The 25,467-nt window shown below is 40.8% G+C and overlaps 1 protein-coding gene across 3 annotated transcripts in view; it reads left to right on the forward strand.

Annotated features, from left to right (window-relative positions):
- The window catches only part of LOC117512002 (partitioning defective 3 homolog), a 1,323,734-nt gene that overhangs the window by 441,824 nt on the left and 856,443 nt on the right, over window positions 1-25,467 (forward strand). For all 3 annotated transcript variants that reach the window (XM_034171933.1, XM_034171942.1, XM_034171950.1), the window contains exon 4: window positions 13,598-13,782. In XM_034171933.1, the coding sequence (XP_034027824.1) occupies window positions 13,598-13,782 (185 nt within the window). The remainder of the gene's footprint in view (window positions 1-13,597; window positions 13,783-25,467) is intronic.

Consider the following 25,467-nt stretch of genomic DNA (forward strand, 5'->3'; position numbering starts at 1 on the left):
TCCCAAACATGTCAAAAGCAAGAAATCAGAACTGTTACCAAGGGCCCAATCAGACAGGGGTCCGCAGGTTGAAGATAAAATGTTGCAGGTGTGCACAATCACATTCATCACTGAAAAAATGGCTGTTGGCGATGTGTTACAGGCTGAAAATCAGTGATGGAGCATATCCTGAACACGTTGAAAATACGCACCATGGCTCCTGTGACTCTTAAGCCCCATCACACATACCAAGACTGTGCAGGAACTAGACCAAAACAGCAAATATTGTCATAATTGGACACAGTCGGGATGAAAAGAGGCATGGTCAGCCGTGTCAGAACGCATCCAAATTACCTCGTCTACACCTGCACGATGGCATCCAAAGCCTATGTGGACAACAGGTAGATGACACAGACTGCCTTCGGGTAGCCATAAAAGGTGCTGAAGACTGCCGATGTTCAAATGTCTGCATAGAAAACACGGGGCCAGAGTGAGAGGGAGCGCTGTGTTTCTCCCCAGTATGTTCAGTACCGGCACAGTCCTTGCCGGTACTGAACATCAGAGTACAACCAACGTATGGACCATACTCACGCCATATGTGTCAAAGCTGCGTCTGATGCACAGCGTGACTGCTTGGCCTACTGCCAGTAAACTTTCAGCAAAGGTGTCCAGTGGCACGTGCGCCCCATGCACGCTTAGTGACTCATGCAGCTATTAGGAACACACACATGCACACAGCTGAGTGACAATTCCAGTCCCACGTGTGTGCATGGGGCACACGTACGCATGCACGGGGTGCCCGTGCCACTGGACACCTTTGCTGAAAGTTTGCAGCATTGTCACACCATGCGTCAGACGCAGCCTTTCCAGTGAACTTTGATGTCTTTTTTCTTTTTTTGCTTACTTCAGGAGCACAATGCCACTCTGTACTTCATGATGTCAGTTGGATTATCACATGCGATTTAATTTTTGCATGATTATTTGCAGCACACAGCTGCCTGGTGAGAGGCTTTTCACCACAGGCTGCAGTTTGCTTCCTGTGCACTCTGCGCTGTCCTGGTTCCGTGGTGGAGGTGAGTTTCATGTTTAATAACGTTGTCAGGGCTTGCAATACAGTTACACGTCACATCACCTGTAAAGTTTAGGTGGTGATCAGGTAATAATATGTATATTACAGCAGTGAGATCCATTCAGCTATGTGCCTGACGTGCACAGAGCTGAACACAGAACACAGAGAGAACACGGAGAGGCGCAGCTTCACACAGTACTTTCCATTTGATTGCGCACTGTTCACACCCACTGTATATGATGAATGAGTGAGTGCCCCATACATGTTATTACATTTCCTTTCCCCTCCCGGGCCAGTGTCCTGTGGAGGTGGACATCCGTGGCACAACATGTCGGCAGGCTTTGCTGTGACCGATCGAGCTCAGAGCTCAATCGACCACGATCAGATCATTTCAGATGCTGTTTTGATGCCATCAGAATAGGTAGACTGCAATCAAATGACACAGAAACCGCATATAGACCGCCGTCAGATGTGCGCCGCATCTCGATGGAGCCAAGAGTGTTTTAAACTTGTGCAACACACTCGGGACAGCTGAGCGAATGGGACCAGATATGTAGATGTTCACAGACTGCCGTCCATTGGTCTTCAGACCGCACCTCAATATTTTCCAGTTGTGGCTGGATGTGTCATTCTGATGCAGTTGGCCTCAATCAGCGTATGTGTGATGGGAGTATTCGATTCTGGCACAATGAGGTTGGAGAGAAAAATGTGGACTGTGAGAAGAAGAGGGGTATAAAAGGATAAACATAGGAGCAGCTCCAGTACTGAAATTTGTAAAGCAGCCTCTGTGAAGAGTATGATCCATACAAAAACCAAACATGGTTGGATATATTTATTTATTTGTATGTTTTAATTTCCATTTAGAGCCGTGGCCATTTTACTAACATATGTTAGCCAAAGATGCAAGGGTGTTTTTCAAATGTGTCTCTTCATGTGGCTCCTTCCCCGACATAAAGAGTGGACAACTCCTTTTACACAGACTTGTATTCACACAATATTAATATATAGTAGCCTGAGGTCATTTCTGTGGATTTTTTTTACACAAGGTAAAGGTGCAGACTGCATGGATATGCACACTTCTTATGGCACATTCTAAATTGGCCAGACAATGAGGATATCTTATAAATACTTCACCCTACCTCCCCACATAACGGCATACTAAGCCTCTCACTCCTGGATAATTTAGGCAATAAGGGATTTATCAATCAGTCATACTGCACAAATGATAACATTTTTCAGAAGGCAGAATATGGAATATTTTGCAGCTTTTGCTTACTGACCATGATTCACATTTATCAATTAGGTGACAAACGCAAATGTTGCTGAATGAAATGTAGCAAACTTCAATTCAGCTGTATTCCAAAAAGGAGTAAATTCATTTTTTTCCCTCAAAATTCGACTCACAACACCCCATAATGACAACATGAAAATTATATTTTTGAATTTTTTTGCAAACTTATTAAAAATGCAATAAAAAAAGCTAAGAAATTACATCTACAAAAGTATTCACACCATTTGTGCAATACTTTGTTGATGCACCTTTGGCAGCAATTACAGCCTTGAGTCAGTCTTCTTGAATATGATGCCACAACCTTGGCGCACCTATCTTTGGGCAGTTTTGCTCAATCCTCTTTGCACCACCTCTCAAGATCCATTAGGACGGATGGGGATTGTCAGTGCACAGCCATTTTCAGATCTCTCCAGAGATGTTCAATTGGATTCAGGTCTGGGCTCTGGCTGGGCCACTCAAGGACATTCACAGAGTTGTCCTGAAGCCACTGCTTTAGAGTGGTAATGGTTGTAATGGAGTCAGTGTCAGTGATAGTTGCATGTCAGATAAATGTCAGTTCTTACACCATCATGCAAGTTGCTGAACAAAAGAAAGACGCTCGTATCAGTTTGTGACTCATAAATATGACTGTCCCACAACAATGTTGGCCACTGTCTTGTGTATTGTGTCCATCAGTGTCTTTGTGATCATCACAGGATTCCTGTATATGTGACTGTAACTTTGTTTTTCACAAAGTCCAGAATGGTGAGGGCGACAGACTGTTAGCAGATCTCCAAAATGTCCAACAGTCTTATCTCTGTGTGACTGGGGCTTAACAGCTCTGTTTTCTGTTTCAGTAGTAAGCACGAGGCGTGAAGCTCCTACTTATAACATATTTTCTAGAATGTGGTTCACAACAAAAGCATTTTACTGTCTGCAGTCATGGCTGAACAGTAAGTGCAAAATGAAAAGTGTTTTTGTGAAATGCACACATAACTTAAAATTATAGCTCTCTGCACATCTTAGTCTTTGCTTCAGATGCACCTAGCCACAAAACCACAAATTTCAGTTTACTCTCAGAATTTTTTGTTCAAATTTAGGAGTCAAAAATCACTCAGGTCTGATCAAGACATTTTTTTGACTGATTATATCAGCTTTAAAGAATACTTGTCTTGCCCCTTCAAAACACCGGTGCTATATAGCATTCTGACCCCATTGAAATCGAAGCCTCCAGTTAACCAATCTATGTACAATTGTGACCTGCTGGTCACTTCTTTGATATGGAGATCTATCATGTTCCAATTTTTTACCTCTTCTATGAATACTGACCTTTTGTTAGTGCCCCTTCACACATAGTAATTGCAAATAAGTACAAATCAGGTTGAATCACGGCGGAACAGCTCTTATGAGCGAACCACGAAAACTTCGAGCCGACTGGCAGTCATGAACGATGCTGCTGCGAGGGTTTCGTGCACGCAAGATCACAGTGTGAGCAGCTGCAGCATGTGTAACCACATTGCGCAGCTGCTGTGAAAAAATAAAAAACAAATACATACCACCCACAACATTCAAACCTGCAATTTCCCACAGCTCTGATTGCAGCCAGTAACGTTACCACTGAGCTACCATCGCTGTCCTGTAAAAGGTGCAGGAAAATGCCTGATATCAAGAAGGACATGGACGTATTTAAAAAAAAAAATTAAACCACACACCATAAAAACACTGCATTTTTATTGAATCCCTCTTATGAAGCAGGCAATACAAGTATGATCCATCTGTTCCTCTGCAGATGACCCATGGTCACAGACGTACAGTCATGAAATGACATGAATGAGAAGCAGGGCTCTCTTATCATGTCCACATCTGCTGGCGCCGTGTCCAGCTGGCCCCACACATATCCTGCCCAACACCCTGCCTGACACGTGTGTCTTGCGGATGGCTCGCCGCAAGACAGACACCATATCATGAGGAACAGACCTCATGTGGGTAACGTGACATTCATATCACCCGCTGAGTGTTATGATTTGACGGTCCGGATCACCTGATGTAGCCTGTCAGTGTGCGCACTGTGCGCGTGCTTGCAGCAGACCATTGCAACAGTGATATATGTTTTTATGTATGTCCACATGAAGACAGCAAGCAGACACATGCGTGTCACAGTGGACAGTTGTGAGTTCATGTCCATCCAAACATAGTACGTGTTCTCCATCTGGGACTTCCAGAACCAGAGATCTCCACAGCTGCTCCTGTGGGCAGACACAGCCCCTGTCAGTTCAGAGCACACACCAATGTGTCACTGTGTCTGTTTGCAAAGCCACACTCGTGGAGCACTTTGACAAATTTCACATCCAAATCGACAGTGATTGTCTGCTGACTGCTTTCATTCACCGCGCACACTCTGTCTTTCTGCCACTAGCATGTGGAAATACTGGTAGTAGCAGCTGTACGAGGCATTGGAAACAGCTATGATTTTACACATAATGCATATGATTCCTCCTTCATGAGCTCTTCATGCGCAAGTCGAACAAATTCACACTTTGTGTGAAGCGCCCGTCTCTTTAGCAAAAAAAAAAAAAAAAAAAAAAAAAAAAAAAAAAAAAATATATATATATATATATATATATATATTATATACACACACACGCACACACACAGACACAGAGTTATATATACAGACACAAAGTTTGGGCACCCTTGATAATTTTCATGATTTTTCTTTACAAATTATTGGATGTTTGGATCAGCAATTTAAGTTAAATATATCATATTGCAGACAAACAGTGATATTTGAGAAGTGAAATGAAGTTGATAGGTTATACAGAAAGTGTGCAATAATTGTTTAAAGAAAATTAGGCAGGTGCGTACATTTAGGCACCCCAACAGAAAAAATACATCAGTATTTAGAAGATCTTCCTTTTGCAGAAATAACAACCTCTAAACACTTCCTATAGCTTCCAATGAGAGTCTGGATTCTGGTTGAAGGTATTTTGGTCCATTCTTCTTTACAAAACATCTCAGATTTGTTGGTTTCTGAGCATGGAGAGCCCACTTAAAATCACACAACAGATTTTCAATAATATTCAGGTCTGGAGACTGAGATGGCCATTTCAGAACGTTGCACTTATTCCTCTGCATGAATGCTTTAGTAGATTTTGATCAGTGTTTAGGGTTGTTGTCTTGTTGAAAGATCCAGCCCCGGCGCAACTTCAACTTTGTCACTAGTTCATGAGCATTGTTCTCAAGAATCTGCTGATTTTGACTGGAATCCATGTGACCCTCAACTTTAACAAGATTCCCAGTGCCTGCACTGGCCACACAGCCCCACAGCATGATGGAACCACCTCCAAATTTTACTGTAGGTAGCAAGTGTTTTTCTTGGAATGCTGTGTTCTTTTTCAGTCTTGCATACCACCCCTTGTTATGTCCAAATAACTCAGTTTTAGTTTCATCAGTCCACAGCACTTTATTCCAAAATTAAGCTGGCTTGTCCAAATGTGCTTTAGCGTACCTCAAGTGACTCTGTTTGTGGCGTGTACGCAGAAACGGCTTTCTCTGCATTACAGCATCTCTTTGTGCAAAGTGTGCTGTATAGTTAAATGATGCACAGACACTATCTGCAGCAAGATCATGTTGTAGGTCTTTGGATCAGGTCTGTGCATTGACCTTGATTGTTATCACCATCCTTCGCTTCAGCTTATCTGAGATTTTTGTTGGCTTGCCACTTTGGGCCTTAACTAGTACTGTGTCTGTGGTCTTCCATTTCCTCACTATGTTCCTCACAGTGGAAACTGACAGCTGAAATCTCTGAGATAGCTTTTTGTATCCTCTCCCTAAACCATGATGTTGAACAGTCTTTGTTTTCAGGTCATTTGAGAGTTGTTAAAGAGGCTCCCATATTGCCACTCATTAGAAGAGATGCAAAGAGGGGAAATGGCCACCTTAAATACCCTTTCTCATGATTCTATTCACCTGTGTAATGAGGTCAAGGGTCAATGAACTTACCACACCAATTTTGTGTTCTAATAATTAGTGCTAAATGTATTCAGATCAGTAAAATGACAAGGGTGTCCAAATTTATGCACCTGCCCAATTTTGTTTAAATAATTATTGTACACTTTCTGTAAATACTAGAAACTTCATTTCACTTCTCAAATATCAATGTATTCATCTGCTATATGATATATTTAACTGAAATTTCTGAAATAGACAACCAATGATTTATAAAGGAAATCATGAAAATTATCAGGGGTGCCCAAGTGTTTGCATAAAACTCTGTGTGTGTGTGTGTATATATATATATATATATATATATATATATATATATATATATATATATATATATATATATACAGTAGTGTTCAGAATAATAGTAGTGCTGTGTGACTAAAATGATCAATCCAGGTTTATTTCTTATTGTTACATAGGAAACGAGGTACCAGTAGATTCAGTAGATTGTCACAAATCCAACAAGACCAAGCATTCATGATATGCACACTCTTAAGACTATGAAATTGGTCTATTAGTAAAAAAAAAAGTAGAAAAGGGGGTGTTCACAATAATAGTTGTGTTGCATTCAGTCAGTGAGTTTGTCAGTTTTGTGGAAGAAACAGGTGTGAATCAGGTGTCCCCTATGTAAGGATGAAGCCAGCACCTGTTGAACATGCTTTTCTCTTTGAAAGCCTGAGGAAAATGGGACGTTCAGGACATTGTTCAGAAGAACAGCATAGTTTGATTAAAAAGTTGATTGGAGAGGGTAAAACTTATATGCAGGTGCAAAAAATTATAGGCTGTTCATTTACAATGATCTCCAATGCTTTAAAATGGACAAAAATAAAACAGAGACACGTGGAAGAACATGGAAAACAACCATCAAAATGGATAGAAGAATAACCAGAATAGTAAAGGCTCACCCATTGATCAGCTCCAGGATAATCAAAGACAGTCTGGAGTTACCTGTAAGTGCTGTGACAGTTAGAAGACGCCTGTGTGAAGCTAATTTATGTGCAAGAATCCCCCGCAAAGTCCCTCTGTTAAATAAAAGATGTGCAGAAGAGGTTACAGTTTGCCAAAGAACACATCAACTGGCCTAAAGAGAAATGGAGGAATATTTTGTGGACTGATGAGAGTAAAATTGTTCTTTTTGGGTCCAAGGGCCACAGACAGTTGTGAGATAACCCCCAGCCTCTTAATTCAAGCCACAGTTCTCAGTGAAGACAGTGAAGCATGGTGGTGCAAGCATCGTGATATGGGCATGTTTCTTCTACTATGGTGTTTGGCCTATATATCGCATACCAGGTATCATGGATCAGTTTGGATATGTCAGAATACTTGAAGAGGTCATGTTGCCTTATGCTGAAGAGGAAATGCCCTTGAAATGGGTGTTTCAACAAGACAATGACCCCAAGCACACTAGTAACCGAGCAAAAAATTGAAAATGCACAACAAAACAAATGAGGAACGAATGGGAGGAAACTGGAGTCAACGTCTGTGACCGAACTGTAAGAAACCGCCTAAAGGAAATGGGATTTACATACAGAAAAGCTAAACGAAAGCCATCATTAACACCTAAACAGAAAAAAACAAGGTTACAATGGGCTAAGGAAAAGCAATCGTGGACTGTGGATGACTGGATGAAAGTCATATTCAGTGATGAATCTTGAATCTGCATTGGGCAAGGTGATGATGCTGGAACTTTTGTTTGGTGCCGTTCCAATGAGATTTATAAAGATGACTGCCTGAAGAGAACATGTAAATTTCCACAGTCATTGATGATATGGGGCTGCATGTCAGGTAAAGGCACTGGGGAGATGGCTGTCATTACATCATCAATAAATGCACAAGTTTACGTTGATATTTTGGACATTTTTCTTATCCCATCAATTGAAAGGATGTTTGGGGATGATGAAATCATTTTTCAAGATGATAATGCATCTTGCCATAGAGCAAAAACTGTGGAAACATTCCTTGTAAAAAGACACATAGGGTCAATGTCATGGCCTGCAAATAGTCCGGATCTTAATCCAATTGAAAATGTTTGGTGGAAGTTGAAGAAAATGGTCCATGACAAGTCTCCAACCTGCAAAGCTGATCTGGCAACAGCAATCAGAGAAAGTTGGAGCCAGATTGATGAAGAGTATTGTTTGTCACTCATTAAGTCCATGCCTCAGAGACTGCAAGCTGTTATAAAAGCCAGAGGTGGTGCAACAAAATACTAGTGATGTGTTGGAGCGTTCTTTTGTTTTTCATGATTCCATAATTTATTCCTCAGAATTGAGTGATTCCATATTTTTTTCCCTCTGCTTGGTCTAAAAAAGTAACCGTTACTGACTGCCACAATTTTTTTTCCTGATTTCTTAGAGTGTAAAATCCAGAAAGTTGCCATTTGAAATTACTTTAGTTTTGTGTCATGTCTGTGATCTGCTTTGTTTCTACAAAATTAAACAACTGAATGAACATCCCCCGAGGCCGGTGATTCTATAATTTTTGCCAGGGGTTGTATTACACAAGTATTACAGCGATTATATGTTCCACTTAAACTAACTTTTATTCAAACTTAAACAATATTTCCACTTAAACAAACTTTTATTTAACATTAAACTGTAGAACCAATGGCCTGTTATTGAACCAGTACAGGTGACAACATTAATAATGTAACAAATCAGACTATTATTGAAAAAGTAACATGAAAGAACCATTTTTGTAGTCCATTAATATCTAAAATATAGGAAAACTGTTTCAATGCTGAAACAATTTAAAGTTACTCTTAGCTTGCAGTCATATTATGAGAAAAACAGTTAACTTAGTTGTTTCGGATTGTCTCTAGTTCAGACATGCATGAGTAATCAAACAGTAACAGACTGAATTCACATGAGTTGTTGCTTTGTAGCATCTGTTGGGACTAGTTTTCAGTGGTGCTCAACCACCTGGTACAGCAGTTGTCGCTGTTCGTCACTTTTAGTCAGGATTTCATTGAAATCAGCTGCACCTTTTGTAAAACTCTGAAATAACGATTAGCAAATGTTTTAGATTATTACAATAAAGATCAGTGATTATATACTAAGAATATTATTATAATAATTTGTAATTCACACTAACATTCTGAAGCATTGCGAAATTTAGTAGTGTTCAATGATTAAGTATGATATCAAATAAAATATGATTTTCATGCCCATACCTGCATACTGCTTTCTTGTGTGTGACCCCTGAATGTCTATGCTTTCTTCATGAAAAAGACTGTGGTTGCAATATCAAGCATGGATCTCTTACACGGTGCTCTTCAGCTGGGATTTTGGATTCCATGGAGAGTCAGCATGAGCTCTCACCCTGTGCATATGTGTGTGATCCGGCTGATCCCCTACCGAACTGTTCCAAATCTCTTATGCTTGAGACTGGATCCCTTGAAGTTTATTTGACACACCATTGAACTTTTGAGAGATGATTTTGCATCAGTTTGTAATTGATATTTTACAGACCAAACCTGACCTTTTGTGATAGTTTTGGACAAAGACTTCATATGCGCCAAATCCTACTGAATTATACTGATCTTTAATGCCTCTGGTAGACCACTTTAACTTATTGGATTGGCTTAAAATTTCACAGGCATTGTTTTTTGAATGATTCTCACAAAATAGGGGGGTGTGCGATATCAAATTTGAAAAAAAAAAATTCCTATACATTTTCTGGCCACCCTAATGATTATCATGTACAGTGAATGTGAGCAGCGGCTATCAAACCGAAAGCACCATGCACTACTGTGTGCACATCGCCACAAATCTGAACAGGCTGTTATGTCCACAGTAGACCTTACAGTACAGATATTTGTCTATTCCTTCCCATGGGTGACTTAAATAATGTAAATATTGTCTCCATCATAACACGGGCAGCTGCCCCTCTCCATGGTGCGCAGTAACGCATCATTGCACATGCCAGGCTCGGAGCTGAACGGATCTCACGCTGTAATAAATAATCAGCTTCTAACTCTCTAGGAGATATGACATGGAACTGTTGTGCCAGGGCGGGGTAGCATTAATAAACATGAATCTCACCTCCAACAGCAGTCCAGGAGTGTTTCACAGCACAAACGTGGATGTGGAGCTGAAATCGGCCGGCAGCCTGTGTTTGAAATCCTCTAACCGAAAATATAAATTAACTCGCGTGTGATAATCCAACCATCATGGTGTCCAGAGTTGTGTTGTGCTCCTGAAGTGAGCAAAAAAGAAAAAAGAAATTAAAGTTCACTGGAAATGCTCCACCTGATGCAGGGAACAGCTTGGCCCAATGCCAGCAAAGTTTCAGTGAAGCACGGGCACTCTTAGTGGCTCATATATGCATACATACACACATACACACAGACACATGGTTGAGTGATAATTGCAGCCCCACGCATGTGCGCGGAGTACAACGTGGGCCACGCACACACTCGCTCTTTGTACTCGGGCGCACGTGCACATGGGGAACACAGCGCTCCAGTCCTGTATTTGCCATCCAGATGTTTGGATATTGAGCAATCTGCTGCACCTTTTATGGCCGTCTGACAGCAGTCTGTGTCATCTAAACTGTTGTCTACATGCACTTTGGATGCCATCATGCAGGTGCGGATGAGATACTTCGGATGCGTTCTGACACTGTTGACCATGCCTCTTTTCTTCCCGACTATGTTGGATTATGGCAATATTTGCTGTGTTGGGCATGGCTCCTCCACATTCTTGCTATGTGTGACAGGGGCTTTAATGTTGTATTGTAACAGTGTTAGCACTTTTAGCAGCTGTCAGTAACTTCACCCTTTTAGATCCACTTAATGCATGATTACTGAAAAAATACGCGGCTCATAAATATTAATGTCCACAACAAAGTAAAACTTTTGCAGAACCACCGCACAATCCCCATAAATATGATTTAGTAAACATCCGAACCCAGCTTAGGTGGTTTGGACTTAAAAGAGGCAGAAGGGGGAAGGATCTGTACACTGCTTGTAAAAGACTTAATTTATTGGGAGTAGCAACGTTTCGATCATAGATCTTCTTCAGGCATCTTACAAAAGTTAAAAAACAGTCAGAATAAGTAGAGGAGGCCTGCACAGATGATTGGCAGTTAGGTAATCAGCTGATTACTTAAAAGAGGGCCATGTTCAGGCATCTTTCATCACACACAGAGCCACCCCTTTGAGTTCGACATTTAGCTTCTGTGGACATGGCACCATGCAGAACTTATTTGTGTGTCACTCTTCCAGGTCTCAGTAGAAAAGCAATGGGTAACGCTATTCAGGCTCCGTCCATTAGATATACAGCCTATGAGTACAGCACGCTCTATACCCGACTGCAGATGAACAATGTTGACATTCTCGCTTTCATCTGATTTACGTCTTTGTCCATCACCATAATTATTAAGTAAGGAACTGTATTGTCAAAAAGCCCTGCGCTTATAGGCTGAAATAACATCCAGTCCTTTGCTAAGGTTGCTTCAGGGAAACAGAACACAACACTACAAAGACTGTGTAAACCACAGAGCCATATATGAGTACTACAGTCCGCAGTTGCACTGAGACGTGTCTTGGCAAGGAGGTGTGGTTGCCATTTTGGAACAGGGCAACTTAGTGGGCAGCACGCACAGACGCTCAAAGAATCTCATCAAGAAACAGGTTGAAACTGCTGGAAAGCTGCGCGTGTTGGCATGGCCAAAAACGGAGGAAGAAGGGAGACATTTCCTTCCATAATTAAGCAGTTTTGGTTATTGTTGATACTTTATCCGTGGCTTTTGAGTGATTAACTGGTGTATAGCATAATGCTTGTGTTCCAAATCTGAGGTTTTAGAAACCACCTGGAATTTCATTCAAAGCTGAATTTATTCAGTACTATACAAAAATGGATTTAATGTGGATCATGTGGAATTAAATAATACAGCCCGTGTGCCCGTCTGGTTTGTGTGATATTGTACCATCATATGTGCTGAATTTGAAAGCTGGAACATATCTGATCTGTTTAAAATTTCAACACAAAAATAAAATTAATTAATGATTTCGTAGCCAATGACGCATTTACTTTCAGAACTATTGGCTGATGAAATCATTCGCTCATAGAATCAGAAATTGTTTACAGCTGCAGGTTCATCCGCATCGTGTGGCAAACGCATTTGGAATCCTCTCAAAAGTAATTATTTATAATATATGTATTGTAATGGATTGATGATATATGCTGCGCTGAACGCAGCAGCATCACCTGAACATCTCAGCTCAGCTGCTGATTACAGCTGGAACAGATCAGATCCGTGTAACTTCCAACACTAAGATTTCGGAATGTGTGGGTGTCTGGGTGAGTTTTATATTAATTTCCTTGCATGGTTTTATGTAAATGTATTTTACTTCCTCAACATCCAGGTCAGAACGATATTTTAACATGCATTATGCAAGCTTTTTTCCCCGTGTGTGTTCACTCGTGTAGCCACATTGAAAATGTACATGAAACCGTTCACATCCAGGCACTTTGTCAATATTTTGCCATTAGGAAGTGGCATGTTGCTCTCCATGAAGGGACATTTGCGTTAGGCAGCATTGAGAGTGCGCTCTGTAGTTCTCATATACGCCTCTATGGTGTAAACACTCAGAAAAAGTCCTGCATGTGCAGTCACTATTTTCATTTAATGCACATGTGGCAAATCAAAAGGCCAGTACCTACATTTTTTTTCCCTACAGTTACATGTACTCGTACACCTTTAGTTAGTTGTTGAAACACATAAAGCAAATTTTCAGCTGACACAGTTCTTGTACAAAAGTACAAGAACTGACATTTAGTCATAAGTGTAAACTAACACAATAAGAAACAAGTTGAAAATGGCATTTTTTTTATGTCTTTACATTTCTTACAAGTTTTCACTGTAATATACTGTATGTACTTGTATATGCAGACAAGTATGGTGGTGTATTAATTGCAATGTTGCAGGAATCAAGCCAAAACACTCAAATCAAGTTGAATTGTTCCCTTGTGGTTTTCTTAAAGCTCAAGCAGTATTTTCTGGAGGTAAAATTGAGAATCATTGCTGCATCTTTATACACACTGATATATTGTGCTGCTGAGTAAATGCTTTGACTCAGACTCAAATATGACTCAGTGAGTAAAATGGCACCAGTGTTGGACCACTGGGATGGAAAGTGATATGTACATTTCAAAAGCTAATATTTCCTTCTGACTCTGTTTCTATTTGAATCACTGGTCCTCCTCATTTCACTGACCTTCTTTGCTCCCTTTATCCCCCCTACCCTTCTTTTACTCTTTCATCTCCTACAGACATGCCTCTCCATGTCCGTCGCAGCAGTGATCCATCCCTGGCTGACTGTCCTTTGGATGAAGGCTCAGTTGTTATAGAGGAACCATCCAGAAAGAATCCGACTCGCTGGTCCACAACTGTAGGCTTCCAAAAATACAGCCATAAACAAAGCCTCAGTGTTGGCACTGGCAGCCTGGAACGAAAGGTAACCAATAGCATCTGTGTTCTTTGACGTAATGATCAATAATTTTCCACTTTAACTTTACAAATGAGAAATATAAACTACCAACATCCTTCAGAAGTACTTTGTAATTCTTACTTCTACCCACAGTGTCATCCATATCAAGCAATACCCAAGAGAACACAGAGATTACACTGGTCAACAACAACACCAACAAAATTCTTGCATGGACTTTGAGAACTGATTTAGAGTAATTTCTGGGTTCTGAATCTGAGCTCAGATTTCCTCTATCACATTACGTTTTTTGCAATCTACATGTTCCACATTGATGGATTACTCAGATGTTGCTCATTCACTCAGGAGTTTGACGCCACTAATCATGTACAAAAGCAGCTTCCAAAGCATCATTTTTAAACCAGGTTTGCAAAATGTGATGTAATATGGTGCTGAAGAGGTGTACGAGACTGCAGCTTTTGCTTCAACGTGTGATATGAGAAATATGTTTTCATATCTCAAAAATGTGATGTGATTGGCAAAAACTAACATCAGATTCAGATTCAATGTCCCCAAATTACCCAAAATCCATTGGAAAAACTCCATGCAAGAAAAATCGTGTTGACCAGTGTTATGTATATTCTACATTTCAGTTTCAGTTTCAATTTATTTTCATTTATATAGCGCCAAATCACAACAGAGTTGCCTCAAATACATACAATACTACATAAAACCACTCTCAAGTATTGGTTGAAACAACTTGTTGCCTAGAAGTTATTTCGAATTGAATTGAATCCCCCCCCCCCCCCCCCCCCCCCCGGCCGACATTCATTACTTGCCTTCTTAACCCCCCCCCCCCCCCCCCAGCCAAAGAAAGTTACATGTGCTGCACCAGGGATCCAACAGTGTCTTATATGGTGTAGCATTTAACTGCACTTCCTTTTGACAACATGTTTTGGCATTAAAAATCAAAGGATTGTATGGCAGCTGAAGCAAGTTCCAGTATTTCCTGTACAGGTTTGAGCAGAGGGCACAATATGAATTACAAATACATAATTTGCGTGCATTGGTGTCTAACGTGGCCATTCTAGATTTTATTTTGATCATATAGCACCAGTTTGTTTTAATTTCAAGATTTAAATAGTATTTTATTATTTTAATTTTTGCATGAGAAACCTAGATTATTTATGTAATATAGACAAAAGGAAAATAACTAAGTAAAACCCATGAGTCTGTGTACTTTTTGTAGGCAATATATATTCCCAATGAAATGAGGGTTTAAAATGATGATTTGAGTGTTTGGAACATAACCCTGCAACCCTCTGTGATTAGTGTGTGTAGAGGCACCGCACTGCACGTTCTATTTAAAGACATTTCAACAGTACAACAGCCCAGTCCACAGCAGAGGGCAAAGAAGAAAGCTTGAGGTGAAGTACTTATTAGACCTTTCACTTTGTCAAAATAGCTGCTTTTTTAAACCCACGTCAAACTGAGCAAATTTTTGTGTTTATTTAAGGCAATAACATGCCCAAAGACAAGAAACAGTATTAATCAGTGGATCATCCTACACTTCTAAAATACACATTTGACTGTGCTCACACTCTATTGTGTACTCTTCAAAGTATTGTAATGAACAGTATCATTATTAGAATCTTTATTAGAATCAGGAATTTACAAATATTACACACACACACACACACGCATATATATACTGTATGTGTGTGTGTATATATATGTTGTGTGGGCCGCTGAAGAGGAGGTACTGCTGGCCCACCACCACCAGAGGGCACCCTGCTTGGAGTGCGGGCTCCAAGCACGAGAGGGCGCCAGACCCAGAGGAAGTGACAGCTGTCACTCATCACACCAGCTGTCACTCATCTACACCAGTACTTAAGCCGGACTGCAACTCCACTTCCCCGCCGAGAAATCGACTACCGAGAGGTATTTTCTCTGCTATCTGACACTTTGTGTGTACTAAACCAGATCTCTCTTGCAGCCTTATTCTTGTGGACGTTGCCTTATCCGGGACTTCGGCGTGTGGCGTGACGACGACGACTGCGCCACACTCTCTGAACAGATAAGTGGTTAGACAAGAGCTGCACGAGTGTGTGATTCGGAGGTGGAGGTTCTCCTCCTGACTGTGTACAGACTGTAGACCACTGAGTGTAAGGACTTACACTCATTCATCTTGTCTCTGCTTTTTGCCAGCAGTACCAGGGTCGACAGCCGAAGACAGAGGTCACCTGGGGACTTGGGACTTGGCGGCTCCGGTGTTCTTCAGACCGTTGGTGGTGGAGGCCGTGTGGGACGCGGCCTCTCTCTCGTCGGGGTCTTCTATCTTCGAGCCTGCCCACACGTCACCTGGTGTTAATTGACTTTACAAATTCTGTGTGTTACGTTGTGTGTTGTCACAACATTAAATTGTTACCTTTTGGCTTACTCATTGTCCGTTCATTTGCGCCCCCTGTTGTGGGTCCGTGCTACGACACCTTCCCAACATATGTATATATATATATATATATATATATATATATATATATATATATATATATATATATATATATACACACACACACATATTTGTTCTAATTGTGTGGATAGACTTTTTGGAAGTGATTTGTTGTGGCGTGGTAGTTTTTGTATTCTTAAAAATGTATTGTTATTGTTAATTTCTAAAAATGAATTTGTGGCCATATGGATTGTTCAGGTGGTAGGAACAGCAGCACCTGCAGAGGGCCAAGAAGTGCCCACGTATCAACAGCAGGATGGCTGCTTTCAGGAGGTGGGGATGAAATGGGCAATTGCCTGGGTGCTTCCCAATCATATCCCTGGGCAGTTTTGGCCTGTGGTTGAAGCAGCAGTTTACAGCACCGATGGATGCTTTAACATGTCATTACTGCCGGAAGACTGTGATGACTTGTTTGAATTATTTCTTGAAACATGAAGAGAAAACTCTTGAAATGCATGTATCAAAGGACAGTCAGAAACGTTTTGTAATTCCATAAAGTAAAGTTGATTTTTTGAAATTACGTTCTTATGTACAGAGCACTCACCTACCTGTCCGCTGACCCAGAACACGTCAGCAGAGCAATTCGCCCTATTGACGTATCCAATAATCCCTTGCGCGCCATAGAGTCGCTGCAGTTAAACAACATATAGAGAATCCACATGATGACAATTGTAAATGAATATTATACTACAAAAATGTAATTTTTTTATGCTTTTCATCACGTTAATAAGAGACTGCATGCATGATACCCTAAAAACTTGCTAAAACAATTATAACGAATAATCTGTTTCTGCTACGTTTAATCTGCGTGGAATTTAATAAATGCAAACTTCAAATTTCAGACATATTATATATATTAGTCTGGAACAAAGAGGACAAAGAGTGTTGTAAAGGACAATAATCAAGACGTTAAAGAGCAAACTTCACTTTCCCCCAGAACGACATGAACAGGAAGCGAGCGTAGCTCACAGCAACTCCCATTGAAAATAACGGAGAGACAGCATGTGATTCTCGCATGTTTATATAAAACAAATGCAATAACAACGTCTATAAACCCAGAGAATATATTCATGAGAGTTTTAGGTACAATATAAAAATAGTTTTATGTTGAGAAGTTAATGGTGTTGTCTGTGTGCAGCGGTTAAAGTGCAGCCCGATCAGAGCGTCTCAGTGCTGTTCTCAATGTTGCTGAGATCTCGCAGAGCGGCAACCTCTCTGAAGTTTTGCGGGATTTGAAACGTCAATAGGACAAATAATCCAGATGTTTCCTCAGACTCACCTGCTGAGGATGAGGATTCAGCAAACTTGGCCTCAGTAAACATTACTCCACCTACTTTGCATTTTGAAGTGAAGAAATGTTGTCATGCTCCACATCCATCCATTGAAGAGGAGAACCAAAACATGCCATCTGAACCTCCAACCCAAGCTGAAGAACACAGAGAACAAAGATCCATGTTATCCGACACTATACCTTCAGTTGTAGACTCCAGCAGAGAGCCGTCTGGATCCGATGTGGAAGAAAACTTGCCGGGACCTGTTGAGGGTCAACTTAACCAACCTGAACCTGAAAAAATATTTACCGACGATCCTGCCATTTCCATTGAAGTTCCTCCTGAAGAATCCACTCCAGTTGAGGCACCTGGAAATGATACTGACATAGTTCCACTGAGATGTTCACAAAGATAAAGAGCACCACCTCAAAGACTCCAATACTTTGCTCGCAGCAATCTGTTGATTTCCATCATCCAATCCATGTTACACAGTCTGTCTGATGCATTAGATGTTACAAATGCTGTCGACAGTATCCGTTCTCCGTCCATTCATGTTGTCTAGTTTTTACATGCAACGGGATGTGCATGATCTGAGGCGGTGAGGATGCAACCCACATAAAAATTGCAACAAATGCATAAATATAGTAATTCTCATTTGTGTACGACCTTAAATGCACCTTTTTACGTAACGTCATTACGCACTCACGCATGCACAGCGGTTTTGCCAATCGCGACGCTTGTAGTTGTAATATAAGCCTTCAGCAGACGTGGAGAGAGGAGGCTAACGCACTGGCTGTCACAGACCTCGGAAATGTCCGCCATTTGAGGCATCGGATACTCGCTGTGTGAGGGATTGTGCTTTTGGAATTGGCCAGGTGCCTTGGGTACCGATATGATGGCGAGCTGAGCCGAACCAGCAACAGAAACAACATTAACATCTTCAAAACTTCAGTCCATTGTGCGGTAGGAAGCGAACCGCCTGACCTCTCCCCCTCTCATTCGGGCTAGTTTTATTTGCGCATAAACTGTGTTGTGCTTTTGAACAATTTGCAAACTTTGCACACACAAACTCAGTGCTCATGGACTTTTAAAATACACTTTACTGCTGAAGTGGCGGACTTTGCAGAAAGCTGATTGTGATTTTGCTATTGGCATATTTGGACTATTGTGATTGTTGTGTTTTAAAAGAAATATTATTATGAACTGCAAATAATTAGCAAAATGAGTCACTTGATTACTTAACAACTTGGTTACCTAAAATCCTGGTTAAACTTGTGTAAAACCCTGGGTAACATTTTTCAAATTTTTTTTTTTTTTTGAAACTTCTCAGTGTCTTTGAGATACATATTTTCTGCAGAATTGTATATATTGTAAATTGTACCTTTTGCACAATAATAAGGCAGCAACCACATAAAAAGAAACACTGTTGTCCTTGCTTCATTATACTGCAATGCACCTCCCAGAATCTTACATCTTCTGAATCTGGCCCATTATCATCACACCAAATTAATAAAACTTTCTTTCTCTAGCAGTATCGTCCATACTTGCTACACTTGCAATTATCTCGCAAAGTCTTCGATTTATCTTCCAGTCCCCGGTCGCTGACCGACCTTTGATTAGAAATTGTTTGAAGCTTTGATTTGCTTCATATTATCAGCACTGAGGATTTGATCAATTTTGCTCATGTTTCTGTCATTGGAGACTTGCATGGCAGTTAATGAGCTAACTCCAGGAGGCTGTCATTTGATTTTATTCAGCTTATCCAGTCTTTTGACAAACCATTAGATTTTTCAAAACGGAGGAAGGTAAAAGATTTCACAATCCTCAAAGTCTGTTTTTCATAAACCCAGCTGTCACATAGCCAAAGTCAATGTAAAGAAGTGAAGATGATGTCTATTTTTATCTGATCAACAACAGATGTGGAATACCTCAGCCAACACTGACTTTGATCTGTTTACATTTTGGCACAAACACTGATCTAAAGAGAACCATGCATTTCTAGATCACATTGCCAAGGGAGCAATACAATGCAAGCCACATGATCTTTGGCTCTAGACAGCATGGAAAGCCATTTTCTGTGTGGTTCCCCGTGAACCCACTTACAGCTGAATCAGGTTCGTTTATGTGAAATCCCATTCTGAGCCAGAGTGAATCTTCAATCATCACTTGTCATTTTTAACTCATCAAATTTACAAATGACTTTACAATACCTCTTACTCTGGTTTCTCCATGCTTCACAGAGCTAAATAAAGGCATTAGACAGTGGATTTGAGCCTGATGATTTACTGTCACCTCTCTCTTCTCAGAGTTGGCCAGTGAAGGCTGAGGTTACAGTGGACATCTGTAGATGTCTGTGGAGTCTACTAATGTAACAGTTTTTCAGTAATGTAGGAATAATTATTCTAGAGTCATCTGCCTGTTTCCAGTGTAAAAAAAAAGTTCAGGGCAAACATAAGCACTCTGTGATATTACATTAATTGTTAATGTTTCTTCATTCACTTTCATCTCTATCATGTGTTCCCTAATTGGTGTTTAATTCAGACTTGTCACAACAGTTAAAAAAACAACAACTAAAGTGGAATTAATTTGGGATGATTTTGCTGCACATAACAATGTTACCTATTTGCATAACGCATTTAACTCACTTTTAACTAGTTTGGGAGTTCCTGCTACTTATACTCCAATGCGACTCAATTACCAAAAACATCTACATTTTTATTTGTAATAATCAAATCAAATCAATTTTATTTATATAGCGCCAAATCACAACAAACAGTTGCCCCAAGGCGCTTTATATTGTAAGGCAAAGCCATACAATAATTACGGAAAAACCGCAATGGTCAAAACAACCCCCTGTGAGCAAGCACTTGGCGACAGTGGGAAGGAAAACTCCCTTTTAACAGGAAGAAACTTCCAGCAGCACCAGGCTCAGGGAGGGGCAGTCTTCTGCTGGGACTGGTTGTGGCTGAGGGAGAGAATCAGGAAAAAGACATGCTGTGGAGGGGAGCAGAGATCAATCACTAACGATTAAATGCAGAGTGGTGCATACAGAGCAAAAAGAGAAAGAAACACTCAGTGCATCATGGGATCTCCCCAGCAGTCTAAGTCTATAGCAGCATAACTAAGGGATGGTTCAGGGTCACCTGATCCAGCCCTAACTATAAGCTTTAGCAAAAAGGAAAGTTTTAAGCCTAATCTTAAAAGTAGAGAGGGTGTCTGTCTCCCTGATCTGAATTGGGAGCTGGTTCCACAGGAGAGGAGCCTGAAAGCTGAAGGCTCTGCCTCCCATTCTACTCTTAAAAACGCTAGGAACTACAAGTAAGCCTGCAGTCTGAGAGCGAAGCGCTCTATTGGGGTGATAAGAATTTTAAATGCTATTCTAGAATTAACAGGAAGCCAATGAAGAGAGGCCAATATGGGTGAGATATGCTCTCTCCTTCTAGTCCCTGTTAGTACTCTAGCTGCAGCATTTTGAATTAACTGAAGGCTTTTCAGGGAACTTTTAGGACAACCTGATAATAATGAATTACAATAGTCCAGCCTAGAGGAAATAAATGCATGAATTAGTTTTTCAGCATCACTCTGAGATAAGACCTTTCTAATTTTAGAGATATAGCGCAAATGCAAAAAAGCAGTCCTACATATTTGTTTAATATGCGCATTGAATGACATATCCTGATCAAAAATGACTCCAAGATTTCTCACAGTATTACTAGAGGTCAGGGTAATGCCATCCAGAGTAAGGATCTGGTTAGACACCATGTTTCTAAGATTTGTGGGGCCAAGTACAATAACTTCAGTTTTATCTGAGTTTAAAAGCAGGAAATTAGAGGTCATCCATGTCTTTATGTCTGTAAGACAATCCTGCAGTTTAGCTAATTGGTGTGTGTCCTCTGGCTTCATGGATAGATAAAGCTGGGTATCATCTGCGTAACAATGAAAATTTAAGCAATGCTGTCTAATAATACTGCCTAAGGGAAGCATGTATAAAGTGAATAAAATTGGTCCTAGCACAGAACCTTGTGGAACTCCATAATTAACCTTAGTCTGTGAAGAAGATTCCCCATTTACATGAACAAATTGTAATCTATTAGATAAATATGATTCAGACCACTGCAGCGCAGTGCCTTTAATACCTATGGCATGCTCTAATCTCTGTAATAAAATTTTATGGTCAACAGTATCAAAAGCAGCACTGAGGTCTAACAGAACAAGCACAGAGATGAGTCCACTGTCTGAGGCCATAAGAAGATCATTTGTAACCTTCACTAATGCTGTTTCTGTACTATGATGAATTCTAAACCCTGACTGAAACTCTTCAAATAGACCATTCCTCTGCAGATGATCAGTTAGCTGTTTTACAACTACCCTTTCAAGAATCTTTGAGAGAAAAGGAAGGTTGGAGATTGGCCTATAATTAGCTAAGATAGCTGGGTCAAGTGATGGCTTTTTAAGTAATGGTTTAATTACTGCCACCTTAAAAGCCTGTGGTACATAGCCAACTAATAAAGATAGATTGATCATATTTAAGACTGAAGCATTAATTAATGGTAGGGCTTCCTTGAGCAGCCTGGTAGGAATGGGGTCTAATAGACATGTTGATGGTTTGGAGGAAGTAACTAATGAAAATAACTCAGACAGAACAATCGGAGAGAAAGAGTCTAACCAAATACCGGCATCACTGAAAGCAGCCAAAGAGAACGATATGTCTTTGGGATGGTTATGAGTAATTTTTTCTCTAATAGTTAAAATTTTATTAGCAAAGAAAGTCATGAAGTCATTACTAGTTGAAGTTAAAGGAATACTCGGCTCAATAGAGCTCTGACTCTTTGTCAGCCTGGCTACAGTGCTGAAAAGAAACCTGGGGTTGTTCTTATTTTCTTCAATTAGTGATGAGTAGTAAGATGTCCTAGCTTTATGGAGGGCTTTTTTATAGAGCAACAGACTCTTTTTCCAGGCTAAGTGAAGATCTTATAAATTAGTGAGACGCCATTTCCTCTCCAACTTACGGGTTATCTGCTTTAAGCTGCGAGTTTGTGAGTTATACCATGGAGTCAGGCACTTCTGATTTAAGGCTCTCTTTTTCAGAGGAGCTGCAGCATCCAAAGTTGTCCTCAAAGAGGATATAAAACTTTTGACGAGATAATCTATCTCACTCACAGAGTTTAGGTAGCTACTCTGCCCTGTGTTGGTATATGGCATTGGAGAACATAAAGAAGGAATCATATTCTTAAACCTAGTTACAGCGCTTTCTGAAAGACTTCTACTGTAATGAAACTTATTCCCCACTGCTGGGTAGTCCATCAGAGTAAATGTAAATGTTATTAAGAAATGATCAGACAGAAGGGGGTTTTCAGGGAATACTGTTAAGTCTTCAATTTCCATACCATAAGTCAGAACAAGATCTAAGGTATGATTAAAGTGGTGGGTGGACTCATTTACATTTTGAGCAAAGCCAATCGAGTCTAACAATAGATTAAATGCAGTGTTGAGACTGTCATTCTCAGCATCTGTGTGGATATTAAAATCACCCACTATAATTATCTTATCTGAGCTAAGCACTAAGTCAGACAAAAGGTCCGAAAATTCACAGAGAAACTCACAGTAACGACCAGGTGGACGATAGATAACAACAAATAAAACTGGTTTTTGGGACTTCCAATTTGGATGGACAAGTAAGAGTCAAACTTTCAAATGAATTAAAGCTCTGTCTGGGTTTTTGATTAATTATGCTGGAGTGGAAGATTGCTGCTAATCCTCCGCCTCGGCCCATACTACGAGCATTCTGACAGTTTGGGTGACTTGGGGGTGTTGATTCATTTAAACTAACATATTCATCCTGCTGTAACCAGGTTTCTGTAAGGCAGAATAAATCAATATGTTGATCAATTATTATATCATTTACTAACAGGGACTTAGAAGAGAGAGATCTAATGTTTAATAGACCACATTTAACTGTTTTTGTTATGGATAAGACGCGGATTGAGGAGCGGTCCAGTATCTGACTGAATCCAGCATGAAATAATCAGAAGCAGTTCCAAAAAGAAAACACATTTATTTTTCTCCCTTTGTGCTATACATGAAATACTAAATAATTATACGAGGGCTGTCAATAAAGTTACGGTCCTTTTTATTTTTTTCAAAAACTATATGGATTTCATTCATATGTTTTTACGTCAGACATGCTTGAACCCTCGTGCGCATGCATGAGTTTTTCCACGCCTGTCGGTGATGTCATTCGCCTGTGAGCACTCCTTGTGGGAGGAGTCGTCCAGCCCCTCGTCGGAATTCCTTTGTCTGAGAAGTTGCTGAGAGACTGGCGCGTTGTTTGATCAGAATTTTTTCTAAGCCTGTGAGACACATCGAAGTGGACACGGTTCGAAAAATTAAGCTGGTTTTCAGTGAAAATTTTAACGGCTGATGAGAGATTTTGAGGTGATACTGTCGCTTTAAGGACTTTTCACGGTGCGAGACGTCGCTCAGCGCTCTCAGGCGGCGTTGTCAGCCTGTTCAAGCTGAAAACCTCCACATTTCAGGCTCTATTGATCCAGGACGTCGTGAGAGAACAGAGAAGTTTCAGAAGAAGTCGGTTTCAGCATTTTATCCGGATATTCCACTGTTAAAGGAGATTTTTTTAATGAAAGACGTGCGGACGGGTCCGCGCGTCGGGACGCAGCCGCCGCGATGCTCCGCCACAGGAAAAACACCTCTGTTGAAAGCCTTAAGGACAAGTTGGAACATGTCCTGCCTGTTAAACAATTTCTCATATACTCACTCCACTGAAAGCCATCAAAAGCCGCCTGGATTTTACAAATGGTTATCAACACGGAGGTGTTTTTCCTGTGCCGCCGCACCGCGTCGGCTACGTCCCGACGCGCGGATCCGTCCGCACGTCTTTCATTAAAAAAATCTCCTTTAACAGTGGAATATCCGGATAAAATGCTGAAACCGACTTCTTCTGAAACTTCTCTGTTCTCTCACGACGTCCTGGATCAATAGAGCCTGAAATGTGGAGGTTTTCAGCTTGAACAGGCTGATGACGCCGCCTGAGAGCACTGAGCGACGTCTCGCACCGTGAAAAGTCCTTAAAGCGACAGAATCACCTCAAAATCTCTCATCAGCTGTTAAAATTTTCACTGAAAACCAGCTTAATTTTTCGAACCGTGTCCACTTCGATGTGTCTCACAGGTTTAGAAAAAATTTTGATCAAACAAAGCGCCAGTCTCTCAGCAACTTCTCAGACAAAGGAATTCCGACGAGGGGCTGGACGACTCCTCCCACAAGGAGTGCTCACAAGCGAATGACGTCACCGACAGGCGTGGAAAAAGTCACGCATGCGCACGAGGGTTCAAGCATGTCTGACGTAAAAACATATGAATGAAATCCATATAGTTTTTGAAAAAAATAAAAAGGACCGTTACTTTATTGACAGCCCTCGTAGTTCTGGTGAGGTGAAAAGGTGGCGCGCTCTCTCAGCGTCTCAACAGTCGGAGTCCGAACGTTCAGGGCTCAGGAGTTCCGCCAACACCCCCCCCAGGTGACTTTCCCAGACTGTACTCTGCAAAGGAGGAACAGAGATGAGATTATTCAACACTTATTACTACAAAATATTGTTTAGAGGCAAACTTATCAGCTACACGTTTAGGTCTGGTTTCAAACTTAGTTCAAAGAGGCTGCTGCTCACAGCTAGTGGAGGATCATTAATCCGCACGCCACTGCCGTGAGGAGCACGCCAAACAATTTCCACCAATAATTACTTATAGCTGCGTATAAACACCAATTTACGTTCACGGATAAACTTTTCAGAATATTCACCTCTGTCGTGTGCTGACAACGTTTGCCTCTCACCCTCGTCCTCCTTCACAGGCGCGATGTCAGACTCTGAAACGGCCCTCAGCGTCCCCACACGGTCGTCACAAGGTCGTATTCTCCGGC

Source organism: Thalassophryne amazonica, chromosome 1 (assembly GCF_902500255.1).
Source record: "Thalassophryne amazonica chromosome 1, fThaAma1.1, whole genome shotgun sequence".
NCBI classification, from domain to species: domain Eukaryota; kingdom Metazoa; phylum Chordata; class Actinopteri; order Batrachoidiformes; family Batrachoididae; genus Thalassophryne; species Thalassophryne amazonica.